At 64.4% G+C, this 23,114-nt stretch overlaps 1 protein-coding gene across 2 annotated transcripts; it reads right to left on the bottom strand.

The window, feature by feature from the left end:
* Positions 1 to 69: 69 nt before the first annotated feature.
* INAVA (innate immunity activator) lies at positions 70 to 16,743 on the bottom strand. 2 transcript variants are annotated; one of them, XM_037161136.2, is made up of 10 exons: positions 16,550 to 16,743; positions 10,920 to 11,053; positions 10,414 to 10,556; positions 9,942 to 10,058; positions 9,108 to 9,330; positions 5,698 to 5,751; positions 4,739 to 4,925; positions 4,436 to 4,576; positions 2,172 to 2,799; positions 70 to 1,120 (listed from the first exon to the last, which is right to left on the bottom strand). In XM_037161136.2, the coding sequence occupies exons 1-10, from the start codon at positions 16,708 to 16,710 to the stop codon at positions 1,028 to 1,030; spliced, it is 1,881 nt and encodes a 626-aa protein (XP_037017031.2). In that variant the 5' UTR covers positions 16,711 to 16,743; the 3' UTR covers positions 70 to 1,027. The 2 variants fall into 2 exon arrangements, with proteins under 2 accessions (XP_037017031.2, XP_053515511.1); XM_053659536.1 differs by lacking the exon at positions 16,550 to 16,743 and adding an exon at positions 11,920 to 11,940.
* Positions 16,744 to 23,114: the final 6,371 nt, after the last annotated feature.

The following is a 23,114-nucleotide window of genomic DNA, read 5'->3' as shown; positions in this document are numbered from 1 at the left end:
CCGGGGCTCCGTGCCTGCCTCCTTGAAGCAGGGCCCCCCCTGGACCCCCCAGGCACCCCCCCGCCCCCCACAGGCCCAGAGCAGGGGACCGCCCAATGGTCTCAGCCAGTCACCCAGGCCTACTCAAGTCCTGGCACCTGGGACAGGTCATTAACACCCTTCAGCGTGGGCACTCCCCACTGCTGGGGAAAACAAGGGCCGGCCCGTGGCACAGGTCCATTCTCAGGGCTGAGGCGGGTGGGGCGGGAAGTGGGAGGGGCCGTGACCCCGCCCTGCCTGCCCTCGAACACACCACCTCTCCACAGTGTTTGCCCAGGGCTGGTTTTCGGGACTTTGATGCCCTGAGCAGGGGGTCACAGTGAGCTGTTCTCTAGCCAGCACCGCAGGCTGGCCCCCAGCCTGGCCTCCTGATGCCCAAGGCTCAGAGACAGGCCAGCAGCTGCTGGGAGCCCATGGGGCCCCGAGTGACAGTGAGTGACAGGGACCCCACGTGGGGTTTAGCAGGACAGGAAGATAGTCCTTCACCAGGACACGGACTGGTCACCCTCAGTCAGTGTGCGCATCACAGAGCACAGTGTCGGGGGGAAGGGGCTCCCCAGCCCAGCACCCCTGTCGTGCCCAGAGGGCTGGGGAACAGGACCAGGGGTGCTGGGCTGTTCTCAGGGACACTCAGAGCCAGAGGGCGCGGCGTGGGGGGCACCCGCTGCAGCCCAGGCTGCCCCTCTGTGTAGCCACTCGGGTTGTGGAAGGAGACGTGCTGTCGGTCTGACAGGCAAGGGAGGCCTTGGGTCCGGTCAGCCAGGCCCTGAGGGGCAGCACATCGCCATGTGACAGCGATCTTGAGAACAAATGACAATATAAACTCACAGACCAGGACTTCTGACCAAAAACTGTTAAAAAAAAAAAAGGAAGTCTCAGCTCCAGGCCATCGGCCTGCGATGGGGACAGGGGAGCTGCGGAAGGCACAGGAGGGGGTTGCAGCCCCGCCGGGGAGCAGCGCGTGGGGCCCGGGGCGTCCAGGCCGCGGCTACACCTGGCTGATGATCTCTCCGTTCTCAGGGACGAAGACCTGCACCGGTGCCCCCTCAGGCGATCTGCGGAGCACACACACGGCGGGCACCTGTGGGGACAAAGGTGGTGGGTGAGCAGACCCGGCAGGCGGCCCATGCGGCATGCCCAGGGGCACCACTCTTGTCCCCTAGGAAGTCACCCTTCCCCCCCAGCTGTCCTGGGGGCATGACGGGCACCCTGACCTCCTACCCCCCTTCCGGAGTTCCTTCCCAGCAGCCTCCCGTCTGGCGGGTTGGGCTGGGCTGGGGCTGGGCCACCAGCAGGTCTGGGCTCGCACGGAGGGAGAGGAGGGGGTGCGGCCCGAGATGGGGCCCGCCGTGGCCAGGCCTGAAGCAGTGGAAGGCGGAGGACGCCGTGTCCAGCTGGGCCTGCCCGTGACAGGAAGGGTCTCGGAGAAGCAGCCCGTGGGCTACTTCAGGCCCATGTCCCCTGCAGAGCCCTGGGCCCCAGGGGAAGCAGAATGCACTCGTGGGCGCTGCCCCCCACATCGCAGGGCCGGGGTGCTCAGCCCCACGAGCTGCCCAGCCCGGTCCCGGTCTAACTGTCTGGTGCTCACAATGCCCCCCCAACCCTTCCACACATACCCACTCAGTAAATGTCCCCAACGGTCTGGGATAAAAGTGCTCCCCCGATATCGAGGGCCTGAGAGGCTGGGAGTTCACCCGCCTGCCCATCCACATCACTAGCAAGGGCCAGGGCTGAGATTCGAACCCGGACAGTCTGCTCTCGGCTCTGCGCACTGAACCAACATGCCACCTGGCTCTGCAGCTGGCCCACCGGCAGAGCTGGCGAGGCCACGGGCCACCAGGCTGCCCCGGGCTCTGGCTTCGGTCGGGCCTTTCCCAGATGCTCCCTCTGTCCTGGCCCCTCGAGCCGGGACAGCCGGGGAGTGGACGTGGGCCGGACTTTGGTGAGGCCTCAGGTCTTGGGAGGACCCTCTCCTGCGATGCACGTGGGCTTGTCCTGAGCAGGACACACAGCCAGGACCCCAGTGTCTCCCAAGACCTGTCCTTCCAGCTGGCGATCTGGCCAGCAAACTGCGGGAGGCACCCGCAGACTGGCCACCCCCTCTGGCTGGAAGGGACAGGAGCGGCCCTCACCTGTGTCCGGGGCCCCAGGGAGCGCCCCAGGGGCAGGCTGCGCAGGCGGAAGGCTCCCTGGCGGTCCAGCGAGTGAGGGCGCGCGCCCCGCAGGCGGGCACGCTCGTGCCAGGACTGCAGCTCCTGGGTCACGGCCGCCCGGCAGAGCGCGCGGCCGGCGGGGCTGTCCTTGAGGGAGGGCGCGCGCGCCAGGCGGCCCCGGGGGCGTACACGCTGCTGCAGCTGCTGCAGCTGCTGCAGGCGCAGGGCCAGCCGCTCCTCCTCCAGGGCCGCTGGGCTCCCCTCGCCGGGCGGCAGGCAGCCCTCGGGCACCAGCACCAACAGCTCGGCCGGGAAAGGCCCGGGGGGGGGCAGCAGCAGCGAGGGGCGGGGGGCGTCCGGGCCCCAGGCTGCGTGGTAGCTGGGCGCCCTGTTCGGGGACACCGGCTGCAGGGCGTAGATGTCCGGGCTGCTGCTGCCGGGCGAGGTGGCGTGGGACACACTGGAGCCGTCGGAGCCGCTGTCCTCGGAGCAGGAGTGAGGGGCGTGGGGCGGCCGTGGGGGTCCGCTCGGGGGCCAGCAGGAGCTGGGCACCGTCACCGTGTAGTGCGTGGGGCGGCGTCGGGGACCTGCCCGGAAGGAGTCCATCCTGGGGGCAGACGAAGACAGACAGATACCCTGAGTCTGAGGAGCGGGGACAGCGGCCAGGCCAGGCCGAAAGCCGGCTCAGACCCCAACGAACGGGCCGACTCCGGCCTCGCCCAGCTGGCAACTCACACCCCTCACTCCACGCGCACCGCCTGCGTCATGGCCCCTGGTCCCCTGTGCCACCACAGGGTCACGTATTCTCAGCCTCTTTAGGGACCCCGGGTTCAGGGCGTTCCACCCGTGCGACCTGTCTAGACGGCCACCGCCACGTAACTCAGAGGATGTGTAAGAGCTGTCCTGTGTCACACAGAGGGAAGGCCACAGGAACAGGGGACAGGAACTGTGACCTGCAACCCTGAAACAGAGGCCTCTAGAACTCCGGGACAACGCTATCTGTCACCAAAGCCACCGTCTGCTGTACTTTGTTTTGACGGACACGGGGCTGGGTCTGTCCAGAGGGGACACCTCACCAACCTGCAGCGAGGCCCTGTTTGCCAGAGGGCCTGGCGCATGGAGCACCCGGGGCCATCGGTGACGTGAGGAGTGGTTCCAGGCCACGCCCCGTGCTGCGCTGCCTGACAGGGAATTGACATGAACAAGGGACCCCTGCTGGCACCCTGGACGTGTGTGGGTGCGGTGGGCTGTCCTGACGGGTCACTCGCCCCAGGACGGGGCCACAGCGGGCACGGATCAAGTCGCATGTGGATTCTTACTGCTCGCGGGGTGTACGGGGGCGGACCCTCCCGCAGCCAGTGTCCCTGCGACCCCGACATACACACGCACGGTGCTGGTGTGGTCGTGCGGGGACAGAACGCTGGGAAACTGGCCCCTTCCCAGCTGACACTGAACAAGGAGACTTCTGGCTGCAGCTCACACTGTACGCAAAGCTCTGTCCAGCCCCTGGGGGGCCACGTGTCTGCCTTCTTGCACTTTTTGTTGGTGGCATCACTGCTCTACAGGGACACAGTCTAGTGTTCCTGGCACGAGGGGGTGGCAGGTCTCAGGGAGAGGACGTGAGGTGGGCAAAGGCAGGGTCCCAGCTGCGAGTGTGCAAATCAGTTTGTTCTCGTGTTGTTATTCACTAGTTATCCTATCAGTTGTTGGCACGGCACCTGGAAACCTCCTTCTGTGCACCCCAAAGGTGGTGATGAGACTCATCAGGACCCGAGTTCCTGTTCACCCTTTAGCGACCTATGTCAAATATGGCGTCTTTAACACAAAGGCCGGTAAAACAGGGTCACGGCTGCCGGCTGACAGGGACGTCGTGGGCAGACGCTCTCGGGGACCTAACACCACACTCCCTCTGGGGCAACGGCTCGGTTTTAGTGAATTCAGTGTTCGTAGGGACTTCACGGACATTAAATGACGGAATTAAAGAGAATCGGCGGCACTGCTCAGAGACCAGCAGTCAGGTACCTACCGACACCCAGTCTGTCACCGTGAGAACAAGGTGGCAGCCAGGGGGCGTGGGAAGAAAAAGGCTTTGCGAACGATTTGCCCAGGTGTCCCAGGCTGGGGCGCGGCCTCTGCGGGGGGTCCCTGAGCAGAGCCACCCCGGGTGGCTGCCTGTCCCTAGGAGCCACCGCCCTGTGCAGGGAGCTCTCCAGGGTGGGTCCCCTGCCCCCTGTGCCCTTTACCTCAGCAACTGCGACTGGGTCCTCCGCCCCTGCATGTCGGGCGTGGCGGGGGCACTTGTCCGGCCCTGCCTCTGGCCGGGGACACTGCGGACAGGGGCGACGTGGCAGGAGGCGGGCCAGTCCTGCGGCGTGGTGGCCGGGCTGCGGCAGTAGGATTAGAAGTGGTTCAGGGTGGGTGCCGCCACTCGGGGCTCACACTGTGCGCAGGAATGGCCCCCGAGTCCTGCAGCTCACAGCTGGGGACAGGGCGGCCCCCCAGTTGACCCCCACTCCCCGTCCTGCCTCCCTGCCCCCCTCCCTGACCTGGACTCGCTGCTGGAGTCTATAGTCTTCCTCGGCTTCTGGTAGGGCTGGTCCAGGCTGGTCTCCTTCCAGGGGCCATTCTGGATGGGGGCCGGGTCCAGGCCCCCTGGCTCAGGCCCAGCCGGCTGCAGCCCCTCCAGGCTCTGGGGCGGGGACGCCGGGGCGGGTTTCGGCACTCGGGCCTCCTCTGCAAGGAGTAGAGAGACCTGTGGAGGCAGCGGCTGGGGAACCGGCCCGGCAGGAACCTGCCTCCCCCAGCTGCCTGTCCGGCTGCGCTGGGCCATGGCTCTGGGCCCAGAGGCAGAAACGAAAACGTCTTTGGGGCCCAATCCCTGCCTCATGGCCCTAGTGGACGCCTGCCTCCTCCGAGAAGCCTGCCCGAGTTGACTCTCCCTGGCTCTCGTGACCTCACCCTTCAACCTTTGCTCCTGGTGCTGCATCTGCAGCGAACCGTCTATTTACCGGCTTCCTGTGCCCACGTGCTGTTTCCTCGCTGGCCTGGGTGCTCCCCTGGGCGGGACCGCCCCCCTTCTCGGTCGCCTTGACCCCCAGCACTCTTGCGGTTTGTAAGCAGGGATCGCAACCGAGGACTTCTGCTTCCCACCACTCTCGTCACCAAGCACAATGGCTGCGCCAGGTGGCCCTTCAGCTCTGACAGGTGCCCGTCAAAATAAACGCCCTGTAGCGAGGCAGGGAGGCCTGGGGCCCGGCTGGAACGGGCCTTTCCCTTTCCTGACTCAGTGGCTGAGCATCTAGAAGGGAAAGTGGCCAGCGCACCCCCACGCTCACTGCGCATGCCTGGGGCGCAGACACACTAGTGTTGGTCGGAGGTGGGGCGCATCCACCTGCTGCTCCAAGCCCGCTCCCCAGTTGAAGTCCTCGCCCGTGAACTCTGCCGAAGCCCTGGGTCTTGCCACGGGATCCCAGTCCTGACGGTCGTCCCTGCAGGGCCCACTCACCTTCCTCCAGGAGCAGCCCGTCCGAGAGGGAGCTGTCGTCTGATACGCAGAGCTCTGGGGAGAGAGGACAGCACAGGAAGCGGGCAGACACGGGGCCACCAGGCCTGGCCCCGCCCCGCGTGTTCCTGGGATCTCATCGGGAAGTGACCACTGTGTGTTCAGTCCCCCACCGGTGTGAATTTATTACTTGGACATAGAAAAAAGGCAGAAGTTAGAAGCCAGGAGTCAGGAAACCTGATTTCCCTCCTGGCCAACATTAGTTTTGCAACCCTGAATAAGCCGTTTCGATGCTACGGGCCTCGGTTTCCCCACCTGTCAAAAACAGCCAGCGTTTGCTGGCTGGGGAGGGAGTTCCGCAAGGCCCTTGGCATGGAGGCACTTTGCCACCTTCTCTGCAGTCTTCAGCTGTCTTAGATGTGGGGGACCCCAAGTGGGAGAAATCCTGCATCACAACCATGAGCCGCCAAGCGGGGCTCTGAGCCGCGGGCCTGCGGGACCGAGCCGGCCAGATGAGGGCATTCAACTAGCCACAGAGCGCCGCTGGGCCCCAGCAAAGTGGAGGGACCTGCGCTGGCCACTGCCCTGCAGCAAACTTCCATCACCCGACGGTGAGAATCTGCCTCACGGGACCCGGGTGGGCGTCCCTAATATCTTCAACTGGGTCTGAGGACAAAGAGGACACCAAGGACACCGCTAGAATTTCCATTGTGCTAGTGACTGTACTCTGGCCGCGTCAGCTCAGGGGCTCCTCCCGGCACCCCTCTAAGGTGAGACGCTCCGAGCCCCTCCAGGCAGCAGCCCAGGAAACCGAGTCTGGAGGAGTGACGCCTCGGAGGTCAGTCCGCCCACAGGGCAGCGGGAGTTCACACCCCGACAGCCAGGCTCAGAACCCGCTCTCCGGGCGACAGATCTAACGCCCAGGCCGTCACCCAGAAAATCCTGAAGGCAGACTGCCTCAGGATCCAGCTGCCTCAGAACTTTTTTATAACAGTGACAGGTGAACCACAGCCCGCGGCCAACCCTGGTCAACTGGCTGTTTCTGTAAAGTTTTACTGAAGCGTGGCTATGGGTTTGCTTACTCAACGCCCGGCCGCCTTGGCCGGGCGGGCAGTCCCGTAGCTGGGACATGGGCCTCACAGACCCGGGCAGTCCTCGAACTGAGCTCCTCAGCCGAACCTGACTGGGGCCTCACGCAGTGCCACTGTCCCCCCTGCAGGGCCACCTGCCCCTGGAGCCTGGCCGACCCCACGCTGCCTCGACCGGCCTTTGCCTTGGGCCTCCCTCGAAGACATACCCTCTGAATGAATTCTGGCCACCTGCCTCTACTCTTTCAGAAGAATTAAGATTTCTTTGCAAATGTCGGGTTAAGAGATGGGGGAGGGACAGTTGCCGTCACACCCACCACGAGGCAGCTGGGGCGGAGCCAGGTGTTCGGTCTGGGAAGATGGGCCCCCACCCCATCACTCCTGGTCTTCACAAGGACAAGCAGGGGACGTCTCACAGGCCACCTGGCTCCAGCCCCCCTACCCCCAGCCCGGGGTACGCACTGCACAGCCTGGGAGCAGGGCCCCAGGCCACCACCTCACAGACGCTGAGGGTCCAGGGCTGCTGGCCAGCCCATAGCCACAAGTCACGTAGGGCTACTCTAATGCCCATGGAATAAAATACACTCCGTCCCGGGTTACAGAGGCACACCGCCCAGGCCCCAGAGCCCACGTGGCGAGTGGCCCCGTCCTGGGCGGGCAGGTGCAGACCACATGCAGACAGGACGGTGAGGCTGCCCACCAGCAGATGCGCTCAGAGCACCCTCAGGATCATGGCCCCGAGTGGCAGCACCTCCGGCCCCCTGCCCCCCACCAAGCACCGACTCATCTCTCTCCCCTGCCTTACTTACACTCCAGGGCGGGGTAATGCAGCCCCCAAGGGCGAGGGCTGGCTATTGCTTTTCCCTTTAGGTTTGTTTTCTCTCTTTTTTTCTTTTTCATTCCCAACGCCATTCAGCTCCTAATTATCGGCCCCTCTCTACCCTCTGCCCGGGAAAGCCCAGGTGGGCCTGCAGAGCAGCCCCGGAACCGGCACCCCTGGGTGGCACTGGGTCCCCTCCCCCTGCCCCAGACACCGAGTCTGACCAGACAGGGCTTGAGAGGGGAGAGGAGGCCCCTCCAACCTGGACAGGGACTGGCAGGGTTTCTCCTCCAGAACCGAGAAGCTTCCAGAGGCTCCCAAAGACTCGCCACAGCCCCGGGACAGTCCCAGCCTGCTCCCGGCTCCCGACAGGCAGCGTCATCAACAGCAGCAGCAGGGTGACCCGCTGCACCCTCTGCCACCCGGCAACCGCAGACAGGTGGGCAGAAGGCGGCTGAGGACCCAGCAGAGGGGCCACCTCCCTCCCTGGCTCCTCCCCACGCAGAGCCGGGTGCCCGCAGGGACGGGGGGTGCGGTGGTCTCCACGGACCTGCCAGGAGGGCGCAGGGAGGGCTCCGGGGACAGCAGCGTCCTTGTGCAGGCCACAGGCCTTCAACCAGGGAGGTCCGGCCCCCGGACCTGGGTCCCACCCCGTGTCCTGTGCCTCCTGGGTCAGCCTCCACCACGGCCTCTACTCCTGGCTGGCAGCTGCTTGAGGGGGGCTGGGAGGCGTCTGGTCACACCCTTTCTACCCTAAATCAGCCGCCCACGTGGGATTGCCCGAGGCAGGGGTCACGAAGCAGGGGACAGGAAGAGCCCTGTACGAGGTCCCAACTCCACAAAGAGCTGCCCCCAACCTGAGGGGCAGGGTTGGGGCCTGAGGGGGTGGGGGCTGTGGTCAATCAATCAGCAATGGTCCCAGCCCAGGCCTGGAATCCAGCTCTGCCCCAGGCCCACCCCCACCCCTCCTGCAGTCCCCTCACCACTGAACCCCTGACAGCTGGTCCCAGGCCCAGATACCTCACCAGGTGCCCCGCATCTGCCTGCCCCTGGGCCATGGGACTGAGGGACCAAAACGGACAGGGGTAGGGATGCACTCGTAGCCAGGAGGTTCTAGAAGGTGAAAGGTCGGTGGGGCAGGGCACTGGTGGGACTGGATTCCACATTGAAGGGCCCGGGGCAGCCCTGAGAACCGACTGAAATCTACCCTGAAACCCCTCTGGGCTGGGCAGCCCGGGGGCCGGAGGGCATAAGGGCAAGAAGGTGAGACCCCTCAGAACTGGCTCCAGGTCAGCCTGGCGCGGGTGCCTTCTGTCCAGGAAGTCTCCGGGGGGCGGTGGGTTTTGAAAGGATGCGGATGAAAGGAGGGGGTGCTCTCTCAGGAGCTGGGGGACAGAGGCCGGTGGGAGGCAGGCAGGCCAGGCTTAGCCAGAGCCAGGGCGGTAGCGGCGGGCGCCCACCCTCCCGAGTGAGCTCAAGGGTCTCGCCCGGGGATGCAGACTCACCTGGGTCCAGGGGCAGCGGGGCGGCGGGGAGGGAGGCGCGGTGGCGCCGATGCTCGCCCAGGCAGCGCTCCAGGGCGCGTAGCCTCTCCTCCTCCTGCAGCAGGGCGCGCTTCCGCTGCCGGCGGGCCTGCCGGCTCAGCTTCTCCTCCCGGCTCAGGCGCCGCGCTGCCTCCGCGATCTGCAGCTGCAGGGCCAGCTCCCGCTCCAGGCCGCTCAGGGGGTCCTGCAGAGGCGGGCGGGGGTGAGCTGGGGGTGCTCTGGATCCCAGCCCTGAGCCGCCGACCTGGGGCAGAGGGTGGAGTGCGGGGAGGGGCCCAGGAGCCAAGCGGCTGCTGGACTGGAAAGCTGGCCGGGACCCACCCGGGCGGGGTGGCGGGATGGAAACAGGTCACTTTCCCTCCTGACCCCAGAGGGTTGGGCCCGTGAGCTGGGGCGGACTGTCACAACTCACAGCTCAGGGGAGGGCCCCTAGGAGGACCTGGGCCACCACCCTACCGAGAGGGAGGGCTGTCCCGGAGCCAGAGGGACCCGTCTGAATAGGTCACCTCCTCCCTGGGCTGCTGGTGGCCTCGCCAAGCTCTTCGGTGGCCTCGGCCCCCAGTGGGCTGCCCACTGTCCTGATCCCTGGGGTGGCGTACCACCACCCCCAGGCCACCCGGGCCACACCCTCGAGGGTGCCCCGGACCCACACAGAGCCAAGCCGCCCGGCGGGTGTGCCCGGTGGAGGCCACCAAGCACCGGAGAGGTGCACCATGCTCAGCGTCACACTCCAGACCTGAAGCCCCGGCTCCGGGCCCGCCCTCGGGGACCGGGCTGGCCCCCCCACTTCCTCACCTCTCTGCGCAGGGCCCGCTCATCCAGCTTATAGGCGGCTCCAATCCTGCGGCGGACTTTGGGGGCCTTTTCCCCTGGCTTGAGGGGGTACTCGGCTGGCAAGATGCCCGTCAGCTCCTGTGGGGGAGGCAAGGTCAAGCTGAAGCCAGGCCCCTCTCTGCTGGCCCAGCCAGCCCCTGGGAGGGGCCAGACACCCAACACCTCCACCCACTCCGGTCCCCAGGGTGGTGGCACTGCAGTCCCCAGGCTCCCCCCACCCCTTCAGCCTCCTCATTCTCCTCCTCCAGACCAGGCCTCCACCAGCTTGGTCCCTTCAAGCCCTGGGCCTCTCCCCGCCCTGAGCAGCCAGCACCCACACCCAGGACGTGGGGACACCATGCTCCCCTCTCCTTTCCAGAATTCCCCCTCTGGCAGCCCCACTGCCCCAACGGGGCTCCCCAGGGAACCCGGGCGGGGGCAGGGCGGGCCTCACCGCCTCGCGCAGACACAGCCCCCGCAGCTCCTGCAGGCAGGCCTCCAGCCGCGCCTCCAGGGCCCGCTGCTGCTTGCGCACCGCGTGGGTCAGCTCCTTGGCCTCCTTCAGCTCCTTCAGCGGGGACACCGGGCTGTCGGGTCCTGCAGGCCCAGGGCACATGCTCAGGGGAGCCCCGCGCAAGGCGCAGGCCAGGCCGCCCGTAGGGAAGCGTGTGCCCGCACACGCGTACAGGCGTGTGCGCCTCCTCTCCCTCATCCCCTGCTGGGCCGGGCGAGCCTGTGCCCGCGGCTCAGGCCCTGACCAGAGGGACTTTCCGTCTGAGTGATCACTGGCGCCCACGAGGGAGCCGGGGAAGACGTCTGTTCCAGATAGGATCAGACTCCAGGCCGGCGCCTGGGCGAGAAAGACTGTCCAGCCCTCCCAGTTCCCACCCCCCGCCCCTGCACACAGGCCCGCAGTTTCTCCACCTGGCCAGCCCTGGCCTGGGGACATGGGTCACTCACCAGACTGCAGGATGACGCCACTGTCGGTGTCGCTGGCCTCGTCCTTCGCCTCCATGGTGGGCTTCTGGGGCCAGGAGGCGTGGTGCCCCTCCCAGCCTGGACCAGGCCGAGCTGGCGGCCTGGAGGTTCCCCAGCTTGAAAGACAGAAGCAGAAGCTACGAGTCAGCCCCCTTGGCTCGGAGCAGAGCTGAGGGCTCAGACCCGAGGGCCCCTGCTGCCTCCTTCCCGGACAGTCATCTTGACCAAGGGGGTGGACAGCGGTGGTGGCCACAGGAACCACTGACCTTGGGGAGCAGGTCGGCAGGAAAAGAGCAAAAAAGGACGAGGACAGCTCGGGGAGAGGGGAGCAGGAGGGGGTGCTGTCTGCATGGGGTGGGCTGTCCCCACGGGGCTCGCTGCCCTCTGCAGAGAACCCGGGAGGCATGACGCCCACCCTGCTGCCCGATGGGTGAGGGCCCCCCAAGAAGCGCTGGACACCGGGCACTCAGCCGGGGCCCCACCCCCCAGCCCAGGCTGCCCCACTCCCTGACCAGGGTTCACCCAGGCAAGTGCCGGAGAGCTGTGCCAAAGCCCAGGACCAGCTCCCCGGCCACCGCCCGTGCCCAGGAGACCCCTTGAGGGCAACTCGGGCTGGATCCCGTCCCCCACAGCCAGGGGAGCCCCAGGAGGCTGTCAAGGCTGCAAGAAGGGAAGGATGTTACTAGAGTGGAAGCCACAGGGGACAGAAAGACCACCACACCTCTGCCTCCCTGGGGCTTGGGAGCAGAGGTGGCTGGGGGACTGTCCCGGCTGTGTCTCTCAGCCCAGCTGGCACCTGTCAGGGAAGCGGCACCTGCTGCCCGCCCCCACGCCTCCCCAAATCCACGGGCAGCACAGTGGATGCAGTGGGGCAGGGGTGGGGCGGGCGGGCCGTCTGTGAGGAGAGCCAGCCACCTCCTCACTGAGTCAGCCCGTTGAGCAACAGTGGCCCAGTCCTCCCAGGCTTCCGTCTGCGGCTTACCCTGCCTCCTGGGGGCCCAGGACCCTGGGCGGGGGGGTGCAGGGCCACCCCTCCATCCACCGCCCAAGGAGAAAGCCAGCTCAGAGCAAGGCAGAGACGGGCCCCCGGCAGGGAGAAGCTTCTCCAGCCCCTGCGCCCCATGCCGGGGGACTGCAGCCTCCCAGGCAGGCTGGGGCAGGGCTCCAAGCAGAGAAGGCTGATGTGGGGCCTTTGCAGGCCTGGGAGCTCGGCGGGGAGTTCGCTCTGCCTCCCGCTTCCCTCCCTCCCAATCACTCGCCTCCAAGAGGTGAGGCAGGGCCGGACGGAGGGCAGCAGGCACTCTCCGACCCTCCCAGAGCCAAGGCCCAGCCGGAGCAGGGTGGTCACGGCAGGCTCAGGGCAGGGAGAAGGAAGGTGGCGGGGTCGGGAATTAGTCACACTTGCTCACTAATCATTAACCCGGAAGGAGCTGCCTTCGGGAAGTTGTGTGCCTGGTGCAGAGGGGAGCAGTTCTGAGGACCAGGGGTGGGGGAGCCAGGGGGGAGCCCGGCTCTCACCCCGCAGGTCAGGCAGGAGGCACTGGTCCTCGGTGGTCCCAGTCTAACGATGAGCCCACGGCACAGGCCCCATGTCGGGGCCCCAGACTCAAGTCCCTGTCACCCTGGGAAAGTCACCTTGCCTCTCGGGGCCTCTGGCTGTCACAGGGCAGATGACAGTGAGACACAGCCCTGCCGCGGGCCCTCCTCAGGTCCCTCCCCAGCTGCTCTGCCCACGGCGGGGCCCTGCCCCGAAGCCCCCCACCACTCCCCAACCCAGGAATCCCCCTGGCCCCCGGACCCCCAGCCCCAGTCCGCGGGCCCGACTACAAGGTCCCCAGAGAAAGGCAGAAAACAGAAGGGGCGTGGGGGGACAGAGAGAAACCCACAGCAGTCCCTCAGGCCCGGCCACTGGGTCCCTCCCTGCCACGGGTGCCCCGAAGCCAAGTGGTAGACCTCTGTCCAGCCGCGGAAACTGAGACTTCAGAACCACAGGCTCCTCATCGGGGTGAGGGGACCCACCAGCACCCTTGTCACCGCTGGGCCCCCGACCACAGGAGGAGAAGAAGGACGACCCGGTGTTGGCCGCTGCCCGGCCGCTCAGGGAGCTGCTCCACCCCACCCGAGTCCCGCCATCACCTGCTTCTGCAGTGAGCCCCGGAGTCCAGAGTCCAGACGCAGCCTCGGTGCCCCAGGTGTCACATGCCACCCAGGGGTCTCCCTGGCCACAGAGGGCCTCCCGCTGCTCTCTCCGACCTGGCTCCCTGGCTCCCGCTGTCCTCACGCTGGCCCCGCCAGCGCCAGAGCCTGGCCTCAGCTCTGCGTCCCTGTGTCCCTCCTCCCAGGCTGCTGCGCCCGGGGAGCCAGGTTGCCTGTCCTGACTTGAGTCAGAGGGCGGAGCAGGTGAGCCCGTCCCTCCCTAAACAGCCCTGCCCCGGCTGGCTGCTCCCGGGCCTCTGCACTTCCGGGGCTGCAGGGAGGGGGGCTCCCCGTGGAGGAACCCCACAGGGAGGCAACGGGGTCCTGTCTTCTCAGCCTGCAGGGCCTGGGGGCCACGCGCAGAGCTGGGAGGGGCCGGGGGCCCTCCTGCCCCGCCCCAGCTCCTGCCTCTGGAGGTCGCTGCCCTGCTGAACCTCGGTTTCCCTGTGCAGAAATCGAGGCTCCAAGGCCCCAGAAGCGGGGTGAAGGGCCACTGTCCACGGGGAGCAGCAGCAGGAAACATCCCCGCGAACGAGGCCGGGCCCCACTGTCCCGCACACCTGAGCACCGCCCCCAGGTGGGACTGAAAGCCTCAGGATGGTTCTGGGGCCCCAAGAAGACCAGGCTGCCCCCAGTTTCTCTCTGGGACATCGCTCCCCACAGTCGAGGCTCCCTGTACACATCGTCCCGAGGGACGGTCTGCGGACATTGGCCCAAACTCCAGTCCCGTCCCTTCTCCGTGGAAGGACCAGGGGACCCCGGGCTCTGAGCCCACTCCCCATAAGCAAGGGGCCAGAGGCCGAAATGAAACTTGGTTCCTACAGAAAAGAAGCCCCCAGGCCTCCCACCCCATCACCCCCTCAGCCAAATGCTGTTCCCCGTTTAGTGGGGAAGCCAGAGCTGAGGCGACCTGTCACCGGTCTCCAGCCGGCCTCACCCACCACCTGAAACCAAGGGTCCTCCTGACCCTGACGACACTGTTTTAACTCCTGGCTCTGGAAACCAGCCTCTCCCTCTGCCCCTCAGGGACTGAGCCTTTCCCGGGAACACCAGCAGCCCGAGGAGGCAGAAGACAGTAGCCGACCCTCACCAGCAAGGGTCACAGGACCGACCCCTTCGGGCCAAAGGTCACAGCTGTGCCTCAGTCAGGTTTCAGCTCCAGAGCCCTGAGGTGGGCGGACCCCTGGCTGCCTTGGATCCAGATTGAGGATGGGGTGGGAGGCAGACCCAAGCACTGTCCTCCAGACCTGAAGCCGAGATGCACCGGGTCACTCCCACCTCACCTTCCAGCAGTCAGCTCCCGGAGGGGGGGGGACCCTGAACACCTGCCCCTCCCCAGTCTCTGATTTCGCCCTGTGTGACCTGTGACCTGTGACCTGCACGCCGTTGCAGAGCCAGGCCTCTTCCCACTCCCTGGACGGGGCCGCTCACCCGCACGGTCTCTCCCACTGAGGTTCCTCCTGCGTCTGGCCCACCCAGCGCCAGGTGGGGCGGCTCTTTCCATCCTGAAACACACCTCCCTGAGCCCTACTCTCGGATTCTCAGCCCCCCAGTCCTGGCACCTCGACATAGCTCCGGCTGACTTCCCTGCACCAGGGCAGGCACCTCCAGGGGAGCCCAGAGTCCCCCAGCCCCCTCCCCTCCTGCACCCCCGCCACTGCCCCTGCAGGCAGCCTCGCATTCCTGCACAGCCCCTCTCCAAACAATGGCAGCCCACTCCGCCAGGCTGGCCACCTCCTCTGCCCTGGCTGAGGCCGAGGGGCCCCAACAGGGGCCAGCCCCCTCCCCGGTCAGGAGCTGGAAGCCCTTCCCTCCCCGAAGTCCTCAGAAAAACAGCCCTCCCACCCCCTACAGGTTCTCGCATTCTTACCCAGTCAAACAGAGAGGAGTTGACTTTGCACATAATTGACACCCTCCCCCCAGCTCCAGGTAGGAGAGGATGGAAGTTTCTAGAATCAGCTCACAGCAGTATTTTTTGATACACATGATCAAGAGAATCACTGAGAACCAATTATATTGGAATACAGGGCAAAACCCTGAAAAGCGCAGTCGTATATCACCGTGGTGCTACGGGCGTGCGGGCGGGGAATTTCATGGGGGTGACGAGCGCGGACAGTGTTTCAAGGCAGCCACCAGTGCACTGTGACACGGGACTCTCACAGATTCTATCAATGGCAGTCACAGGTGACCTGCCTCTCTCGCCTTTGTAACGAACGGAGGGCTACATTTCTGCGAAAGGCGAAGCATGTGTTCCCCACCCGAGTTCGAAAACCCCCCCAAATTCCCTTTTGAGGTTCTGAACCTCAGGAAGAACCCCCGCCTCCTGGTAAGCCCTCATCTCTGGCTCCAAAGGCGCCCGGCACCCTCAAATCCACAGGCAGCATTTTCTGACTCACAGAATCTAGGGTTTGGAGCTGGACTGGCTAACCTCTCTCCTCCAAGACCCCCAGGCCCACGGGGTCTGCCCATCTGCCATTCCAGTCAAAATACCAAGGGGAGGTGGACAGTCCATGGCTGGCTGGGGACTTGGGGTCTGGCACCCCACTGCAAACACATCTTAGAGATCAGGGGACTGGTGCATGCGGGGGACCAGCAGCTGGCAAGGGCGCAGAATTTCCTGGAAGCACAGCAGAACACTTGGAGATGTCTCTGAGAGGAGAAACCTGCTTGTCCCTCGGGCGGTCCCTTCTCAGGGACAAGTCCTGTTTCAGAGGAGCTCCCACGCCCCTCGACCATCCTCTCTCCAGTGCTCGGTGCCGTCTTTAAGTTGCTTCGGATTCCCGAGACTGAAGTCCTTACAGGCCAGGGCCTGTCCCGCTCGGCGCGCCCCCAGCACAGGGCCCACTCAGTCGACCCCAACTCCACCGAATGAATTAACAATTAGCGGTCAGCGCCTAGCCCGCTGCGGAGGCGCGCGAGAGGAAGGGCCCGGGACCCTGCAGGCCGAGGGGGCGGGGTGGCTCCTTCCTCCGCCGTTTCCCTCCTTCCCTCTCCTCCCTTCTCGCTGGGAAAGGTGTTCACCTCCGGCCAGCGATGATGGCGTGGCTGGGACCGGGGAACCCCAGGCCAGCCGGGAACGCGCCCCGAAACCAAACACTGGACTTTCTTAAAAGCCCCTTTGTCCACCCTCTCCCCTCCCCCACCACGCCCTCCGCATCCCGGCGGCGGAGACTTGGCTCCTTTTGTCTGGCTGCTTTCGAGCTTCCCAGAACCTGGCCGGGGAGCCGGGGCGCGGGGAGGGTCCGAGGAGAAAGGTGGAGACGCAGGAAACAGGCACGTGGGGTAGAAACGCGGCATTGCCGCCCCCCGGGCGGATTTCTCCAGCCCCGCAGAGCCCCCTCCGCTAAGGCCCAGGACGGTGGGCTCAGGGGCCGATCCCCCGCTCTCCCGGCTGCGGCCCCCCGTTACCCCCTTACCTGTCCCCCGGAGCCGCAGCGCCGCGCGCCCGCGCCCGCGCGCCCCGGCCGGGCCCCGCAGCCGCAGGGCGCGCGTGTCCAGGCCGCCGTCCCTCCCCCCGAGCCTCCCCCCGGCCCGCCCTCCCCGGAGGTATTCCATTTAACTTCGGCATTCGCAGCATCCCAAATGTTAAAGATCCCAAGACATCTGTCCCCCGGGGCGTACCAAGGCGCGGAGGAGGGGGGAAGGCGCCCGACCGGGCTCAGAGTCCCACCCCGGAGTCGGGCGGGGCCGCGTACCGGGCGAGAGGGTGTCAGCGTGGATGGGCGGCCAGCAGGGGCTCTGGTCCCAGGGACGAGGCTGTCCCCCTGCGCCCGATTTCAGGCGCCCGCCTGCGGGACCCCCCCGGCGCGGCCGGTTCCCGCGGCCGGGGCGGGAGGAGGCTCCTCTGCGCCCGAGCGCCGCCCTCGTCCAAGCGCCCTGGCCAGGCCTGACCGGGCAGCTCCATTTCCGAGACCCCGGGGAGGGAGAGGGCACGGAGGCGGCGAGGGCGCCGCGCCCTCCCTGCTCCCGCGCGCCTGGCGAGCTGGCAATGCGTCCCCTCCTCCGCCCAGTCAAACCCTCCTCCCGCCGCTGCGCACTGCGAGCCACGTGCCCCGTCCGCCCATCACTCGTTCCTTCGCTCCCCCGTTCTCATTTGCTCAAGAAACTAATTCAGGTTCATTCCCCAGTGCACCCCCCACCCCCGCCCCAGACACTGATCGAAATACGAAGGCAGAGCCAGCACCCGGGGCGCGCTGTGGGGGGCGGGTCGCGGAGAGGGGGGTGGCGAGCCCGGCCGGAGGCAGAGCCAGGCGGATTTGGGAGGTTTGAGCAGGGAGGGGGGTAGCACTGTCCGGACAAACGCTCAAGACTGGGGACCGCAGGTGTAGGAGCCGCAGGGATCTCGGGTGTGTGTGTTGGGGGGGGGGCATGAAGGAAGGTGAGGAGGCCGAGGGCCCCACAGGCCCCCTGGGAAGCAGGGGCCCGGGAGGGGCGTGCGGGGATGAAGTGGGTTGGGGGCGTTGTCTGGTCATGCGCCAAGAGGAAGGCTCACCCCTGCCCCAGCCACCAAGCCCGGGGTCCCAGCCACCTGCCCCCATCCGGTGGCTTTCTCAAACGTGCACGGACGCACTACAGGCGACAAGCTGGCTGCATAGCCCAGGGGCAAGCTGAGGATCTAAGGTTTTTATTCTGAAATGGAAGGCTGACCGTTTCAGGATCTGCAGGGTGAGCCCAAGGACTGCAGACCCAGGGAAGTCAGTGGGGTCCAAAGGCGGTCAGCACGCAGGATGCCCTCTTCCTCAGAGGGGGCTCAGCCTCTTTGCTGTTAAGGCCTTTGACTGACCCACCCTTGTTAGGAAAGGTAACCTGCTTTTCCCGGCGTCTGCTGTTCATTTATTTATTTTTAAGGTTTTACTTGCTTATTTTTAGAGAGAGGGAAAGGGGGGGAGAAAGAGGAGAGAAACATCAATGTGTGGCTGCCTCTCGAGAGCCCCCTACTGGGGACCTGGCCAGCAACCCAGGCAGGCGCCCTGACTGGGAATCAAACCAGTGACCTTTTGGTCTAAAGGCTGGTGTTCAGTCCACTGAGCCACACCAGCCAGAGCGTTTACTGTTCTTTGAAATGTTAATCCCGTCTGAATGTATAGATGCCTTCACAGAAACATCTAGAATAATGGGTGGCCAACTCTCTGGGGCACCATGGGCCCAGCCACAGTGACACACCAAGGAGCCATCGGTCCACGGAAGGCTGACTGTACCCCAGAGGTGACCGGGGCCGACTCACCGTGATGTGCACACGGGGGGATTTTGGAGACAGGGAGACCCTGGCTAGACAGTCCTCCAGGCAGGGCTGACGGGGCCTGACTCATGCAGTGACATCGGGGCCGAGAAGTACAGGTGAGTCAAGAGCTATTTTGGAGCAGGCCGGCCTCCCTTCCGTGAGCGGCTGGCTGCGGAGGCAGAGGAGCAGCTGGGGTTCCCAGGCATCTGGCTGGGGGGGTTCCCTCGAAGGGGTGCTCACTGCAGGACCCTCGGGCGGGGCCCAGTGCCAGGTTTCCTGGGAGTGGCGGAGGCCCCTTGGGGAACACTTTCTGAGTCCTTGAGGTGAGGAGCAGGAAGGGGTCCTGGCAGGGTCGTCCTAGCTGGGCTTCTGAGAGCAGCAGTGGCGGCGTGGTGGCCGGGAGTGGCTGATGTGCCACCCCCTCCCCACACGCACACAGTGGAGGCCGCCCCAGCCTGCTCCCCGGGGCTGGTCCTGACGACTCACACCCTCAGCCCTGGGCTCAGCAGGGAGCAGGCCCAGCCCTCTCTCCCCCCACTTCCCATCCCCTTGCTTCATGGGCTGGATGAGGAAGGTGGAGTCTCCGGAGGCCCAGACACTGCCCTGGGGATGCCCTCGGTGAGAAGCTGTTTGGAAACCCCAGAGTGAGCTGGAGCCGAGGCCCCGCTTCCTCTCCTGACCTCATCCTGCAGTTCCCAGCCGGGCAGGTAAAGAAGGGCACTGCCTGGCCCCAAGGCCTCTGTTGACCAGGACCCTCTGGGCTGGACACAGGCAGGTCAGTGGCTGTGCCGAGTGCGTGCCACCGACTTAGAGGGTCAAGCCGGGGGCTTCACTCAACAGTTGCTCAAGGGAAGAGACACCCCAAAACTGTGGCCCAGTACCTGAGTGTAGAGAGCAGCTTGGCAAACAGGGCAGACACATGCCTGGGGCTCAGAGCCCGAGGGGCAGGAGCCAGAAAGGAACTCCCTTCTCTGGGCCTGTCCCAGAGCTCGAGCTGCGCCTTCTGTCTCCTCTTTCATTCCCCCTGCCTCTCCAACTCCTCCATCCCAGTGGGTCGCCAGGGCTCCCATGGGGTTCCAGTCCCTCGGGACCCTGCCACAGCACCCACGCCTTTGCCCAACTTCCAAGCCCCAGTGGGGGCGGCTCTCCCCAGCACCACCACCAGGAGGCAGCAATTGGCAGCAGATCGCCCTGGGGTGTGGACCACGGGTGGGCCTCCGTGTGCCCTGGTAGAAACCCAGGGTGAAGCCACGGAGGGCCCGGCGCAGGGCCAGCCCAGAGTCCTCTCTGCCTCCCGGGCCCAGCTGGGGGAGGATGTGGACCTCTCCGAGGAGGGCAAAGCCTGGCCCTTCCTCACTGTGACCCCAACCCTGGCCCACCTTCCACCCCTCTGGGGGCCTCCCTGGAGAGCCTGGACTCTTGGCCAACCCCACTTTGGTTTCTGGAGACCCACAGACAATGTGGGAGTTCAAGATAATGAGTTGTGTTAAAAATAATACAACTACTGAGATATAAGCTAAATACCAGCAGTGCTTTTAAGGGATTTTCAAATAAGGTGGAGACCAGTGACCCCGCCCACAGGACACCAGGGTCCTGAGGCCACCTCCCTCCCCACCCAGCCCGGCCCCACAAGAAGGCCCCTGTCTGCGTGGCCTCAGGTGGCACAATCTGGTTCCCACCCTGTGGGCCCCCTGGTGGGGCTGTGTGAGCCGGGAGTCGCCAGACCCCTGGGTGCAGACCCCTGGCCCTCCGGCCCTTGAACCTCGGGAAGGCGGGAGCCTGGGCCCTACAGGAGAGGCTGTCGTGCCTGGTGCCTGGGATTAGGGGGGCTGCCCCTGCCCAGGGCGGGACCGCCCTTCTCAAGGGCGGGCATGGAGATAGCTCTAAAATCTCACCTGCTCCCCGGGGGGGGGAGGAGGGGGGGACTCCTCTCTCCTCCCCTCCCTGGCAGGTGGGCCCTCGGCAGCTCAGGTGCCACATTTAGGGGAGAATTTTCCCATCAGACAGGTGCCTTGGTTTCTCCCTCTGTGCAGTGGGGTGACTGCACCCAGACAGGACTGTGGTGACGGTGACAAACTTTTGCAGACAACGTGCTTTTCCACCCACAGGTAGCGATCATTGTAAAAAGTGTTTTCCACATTCCTAGTCTTCAAAGAAAACGATTTCCTTCTTCCTGACACTCAGGAAGAAGAAATGCTAAAATGAGTACGTGCTAACCTCATCTCCGTGGTCCAGAGCTGCTCTGCAGGGACCCAGTGTCTCTTCCTGTGGTTCAGCAGTGTCAGGCTTCACAGGGTCACCAGCCCCTGTGGGCCAGCCCGGCCGGGCTGTGGTCTGGGCATCTGTCACCAGGAAGCCCTCTGCTGCCCTGAGCACCGAGAGGGCTGAGAAAGGCCGAGAGGCTGGCTGTTCTCACGGGAGGGTGGTTTCAACCGAGGTCAGAGGATGTTGAGAGGGGCTGAGGGCTGGTACACTGGCCATGTGTGACCTCACCCTGCCCTCTCACACGGCCCCCAGCCTGCGGTGCCCACGCTGCGGGCGGGAGGGTGTAGCTCAATTCCCATTCACTTGCCCCACACGGGCACTGAAGTGGTTGGGTGTGGCAACAGCCCAGAGCGGGGCGGGAGGGGAGGGGGGCCGTAAGTGGCACCTGGAAGCAAGTGTGGGGCCATCCTGATGGGCAGAGCCACCTGGGCCACAGTCAGGGGGAGGGGAAGCCACACTCGGTTTGTTCCGGAAACTGACTGCCCCACGGCCCTCTCGGATGCTGGAAGATGGGCAATTTCTCTCTCGTTCGCCACGGTCAAGAGCCCAGATTCTGCCAGGAAAGGGTAAGAAATTAAAAGCCAGTGAAATACACCCAAATGGTAACAGCTGATCCTTCCAGCGACGGACTGGGAGACAAAGGGGACTTCGGCTTTATCTTTTCTGTGTGTACTTTGTGCCACGCAAATATAAACCTTATCTGTGTGTAATTTCTGTAATTAAACTGCTTGAAACTTTTATTCTGGACAGTTTCCAATGTAAGCAAAAGCAGGCTGGTACAGTGAGCTCCTATGTCTCCACCAGCTAGAGTTAGTAATTATTATTTCCCTAATTTATGTTTTAAGTGAAATGGTGTAAAGAAAATTCAATGCCTTGGGGACCTATCACCGCTAAGTGTTTTGGAAGGCACTACTGAAAAAAGTCACACATGCTGCTCACAGAACCGAGGGACCGTGGTCCCAACAGCTCTGCATGTCTCCCGTTCACAGGTCCCCGGGGGTGCCGCTTGTGTCCGAGATGAGCGAGGATTGTCACATTTGGCTTGCTCTTTTTTTTCTTTTGCATCAGGCTCTTTAATCCCCTCCCCTCCCCCAATTCTGTCACATGAGTGACTTGTTAATATCAGGTCAGGGGTCTCATGAAGGGTCCTTCCCACCTTCTGGGTCGTACCTGCTCACCGCCACCCATTATGAGGGGGGGACCCAAATAAGCCTGGCATTTATTTCTGTGAAAACCGTGTCTTTATTCTTACGTGCTGAAACTCAGCCGCCCTCGAAGCTCTCTCCGTGTAGAGCCACACACCACCCATCAGGAGGTTTTCCCACCGCTCAGAACAGCGTTGGAACTCTCCGAGTTTGACGCCTGTAGTGCTGCTGCTGTTTTTTTTGTTTCACTTCTCCCACGTTGGCAAAATGTCGTTTCCCTTTGAGGACTTTTTTTCACCTGGGGAAATGAGAAAAAAACGCGCTCAGGGTGAGATGGGGTGAATAGGGAGGGTGGGGCCTGGGGGTCATGCCATTTTTGGTCAAAAACAGCTGAACACTCAGTGTGGTGTGGGCAGGTGCTCTCGTAAATCACCCGTCGTGATGTGGGCAAACGAGCTGAGAGTCTTGAATTTCACTGCAGCCAAATGCAGCCTCTCACAACAACGCCAGCTGGTGCACTGATCCTATGGGTTCCTAGAACACTTACTCACCTGGTGGGGGAAGCCTGGACCACAAGGGCCCACCCTCCAGATGATAATTCCAGGGGGTTCTTTGCCCCCCACCCAGTATTTAACTCATTCTTCACCCCCTATAGGTCCTGGAACCTGTAAGTCAGTGGCAGGGGTTTGAATGCTTCCTGGTTTTCCATTTTGAAGAGGACACCCCCCAGGAGCTGGGCGATCGCTGGCCCCCACCCTGAAGAGCAGAACCGTGATCCCTCTAATGTCATGTGAAGTCCATCAGTGGACCCAGGGGGTGACAGTGATCCTGGCCATGAGATTGCGTTTCCCAGTGTCCCTGGGAAAGGACCCAGGGGATGACACGGGAGCATCTTGCCCCAGTCTGGTGCCGGACCACCTCTCCGGGGCAATTGTTGCCAAAAGTGATTTTGTTTCTGTTTAACTTTTTTTTCTCCTAAAAAGCAGTAAAGTTCTTGTCCATCTGTCTTCCAAACTCAGATTGTGATAGAAGAAGCCCCCTCAAAGGCAGCCATGTTGATTAGTTATATTTTAAAGTGAGTCCCCTGTTCACCCTGGGGAGCCCTGGGCGGCTGAGCGCGGGGATCTGGGCATGTGGAGGGATCTGGGCCCAGGGGCACAGAGACTCGGCCTTTTCCCGGGCCCCAGCGTGGGGAAGCTGGTAGGGAGTGAGCTGTGCGTGCTTGGTCTCCTGTGGTCTCCTGCCGATGGCCCGTCAACGGCCCTGGGTGGTGAGGCGGAGTTGGTTTTGTGTACGTGGTCTCTCTTGCTTGGATCGCTTTCTCTGTAATGGGCGGGTACATGTCTCTCA

This window comes from Artibeus jamaicensis, unplaced genomic scaffold (genome assembly GCF_021234435.1).
Source record: "Artibeus jamaicensis isolate MK-2021 breed Jamaican fruit bat unplaced genomic scaffold, CSHL_Jam_final scaffold_754, whole genome shotgun sequence".
Lineage (NCBI taxonomy): Eukaryota > Metazoa > Chordata > Mammalia > Chiroptera > Phyllostomidae > Artibeus > Artibeus jamaicensis.
This window is presented reverse-complemented; position numbering and strand designations above follow the sequence as displayed.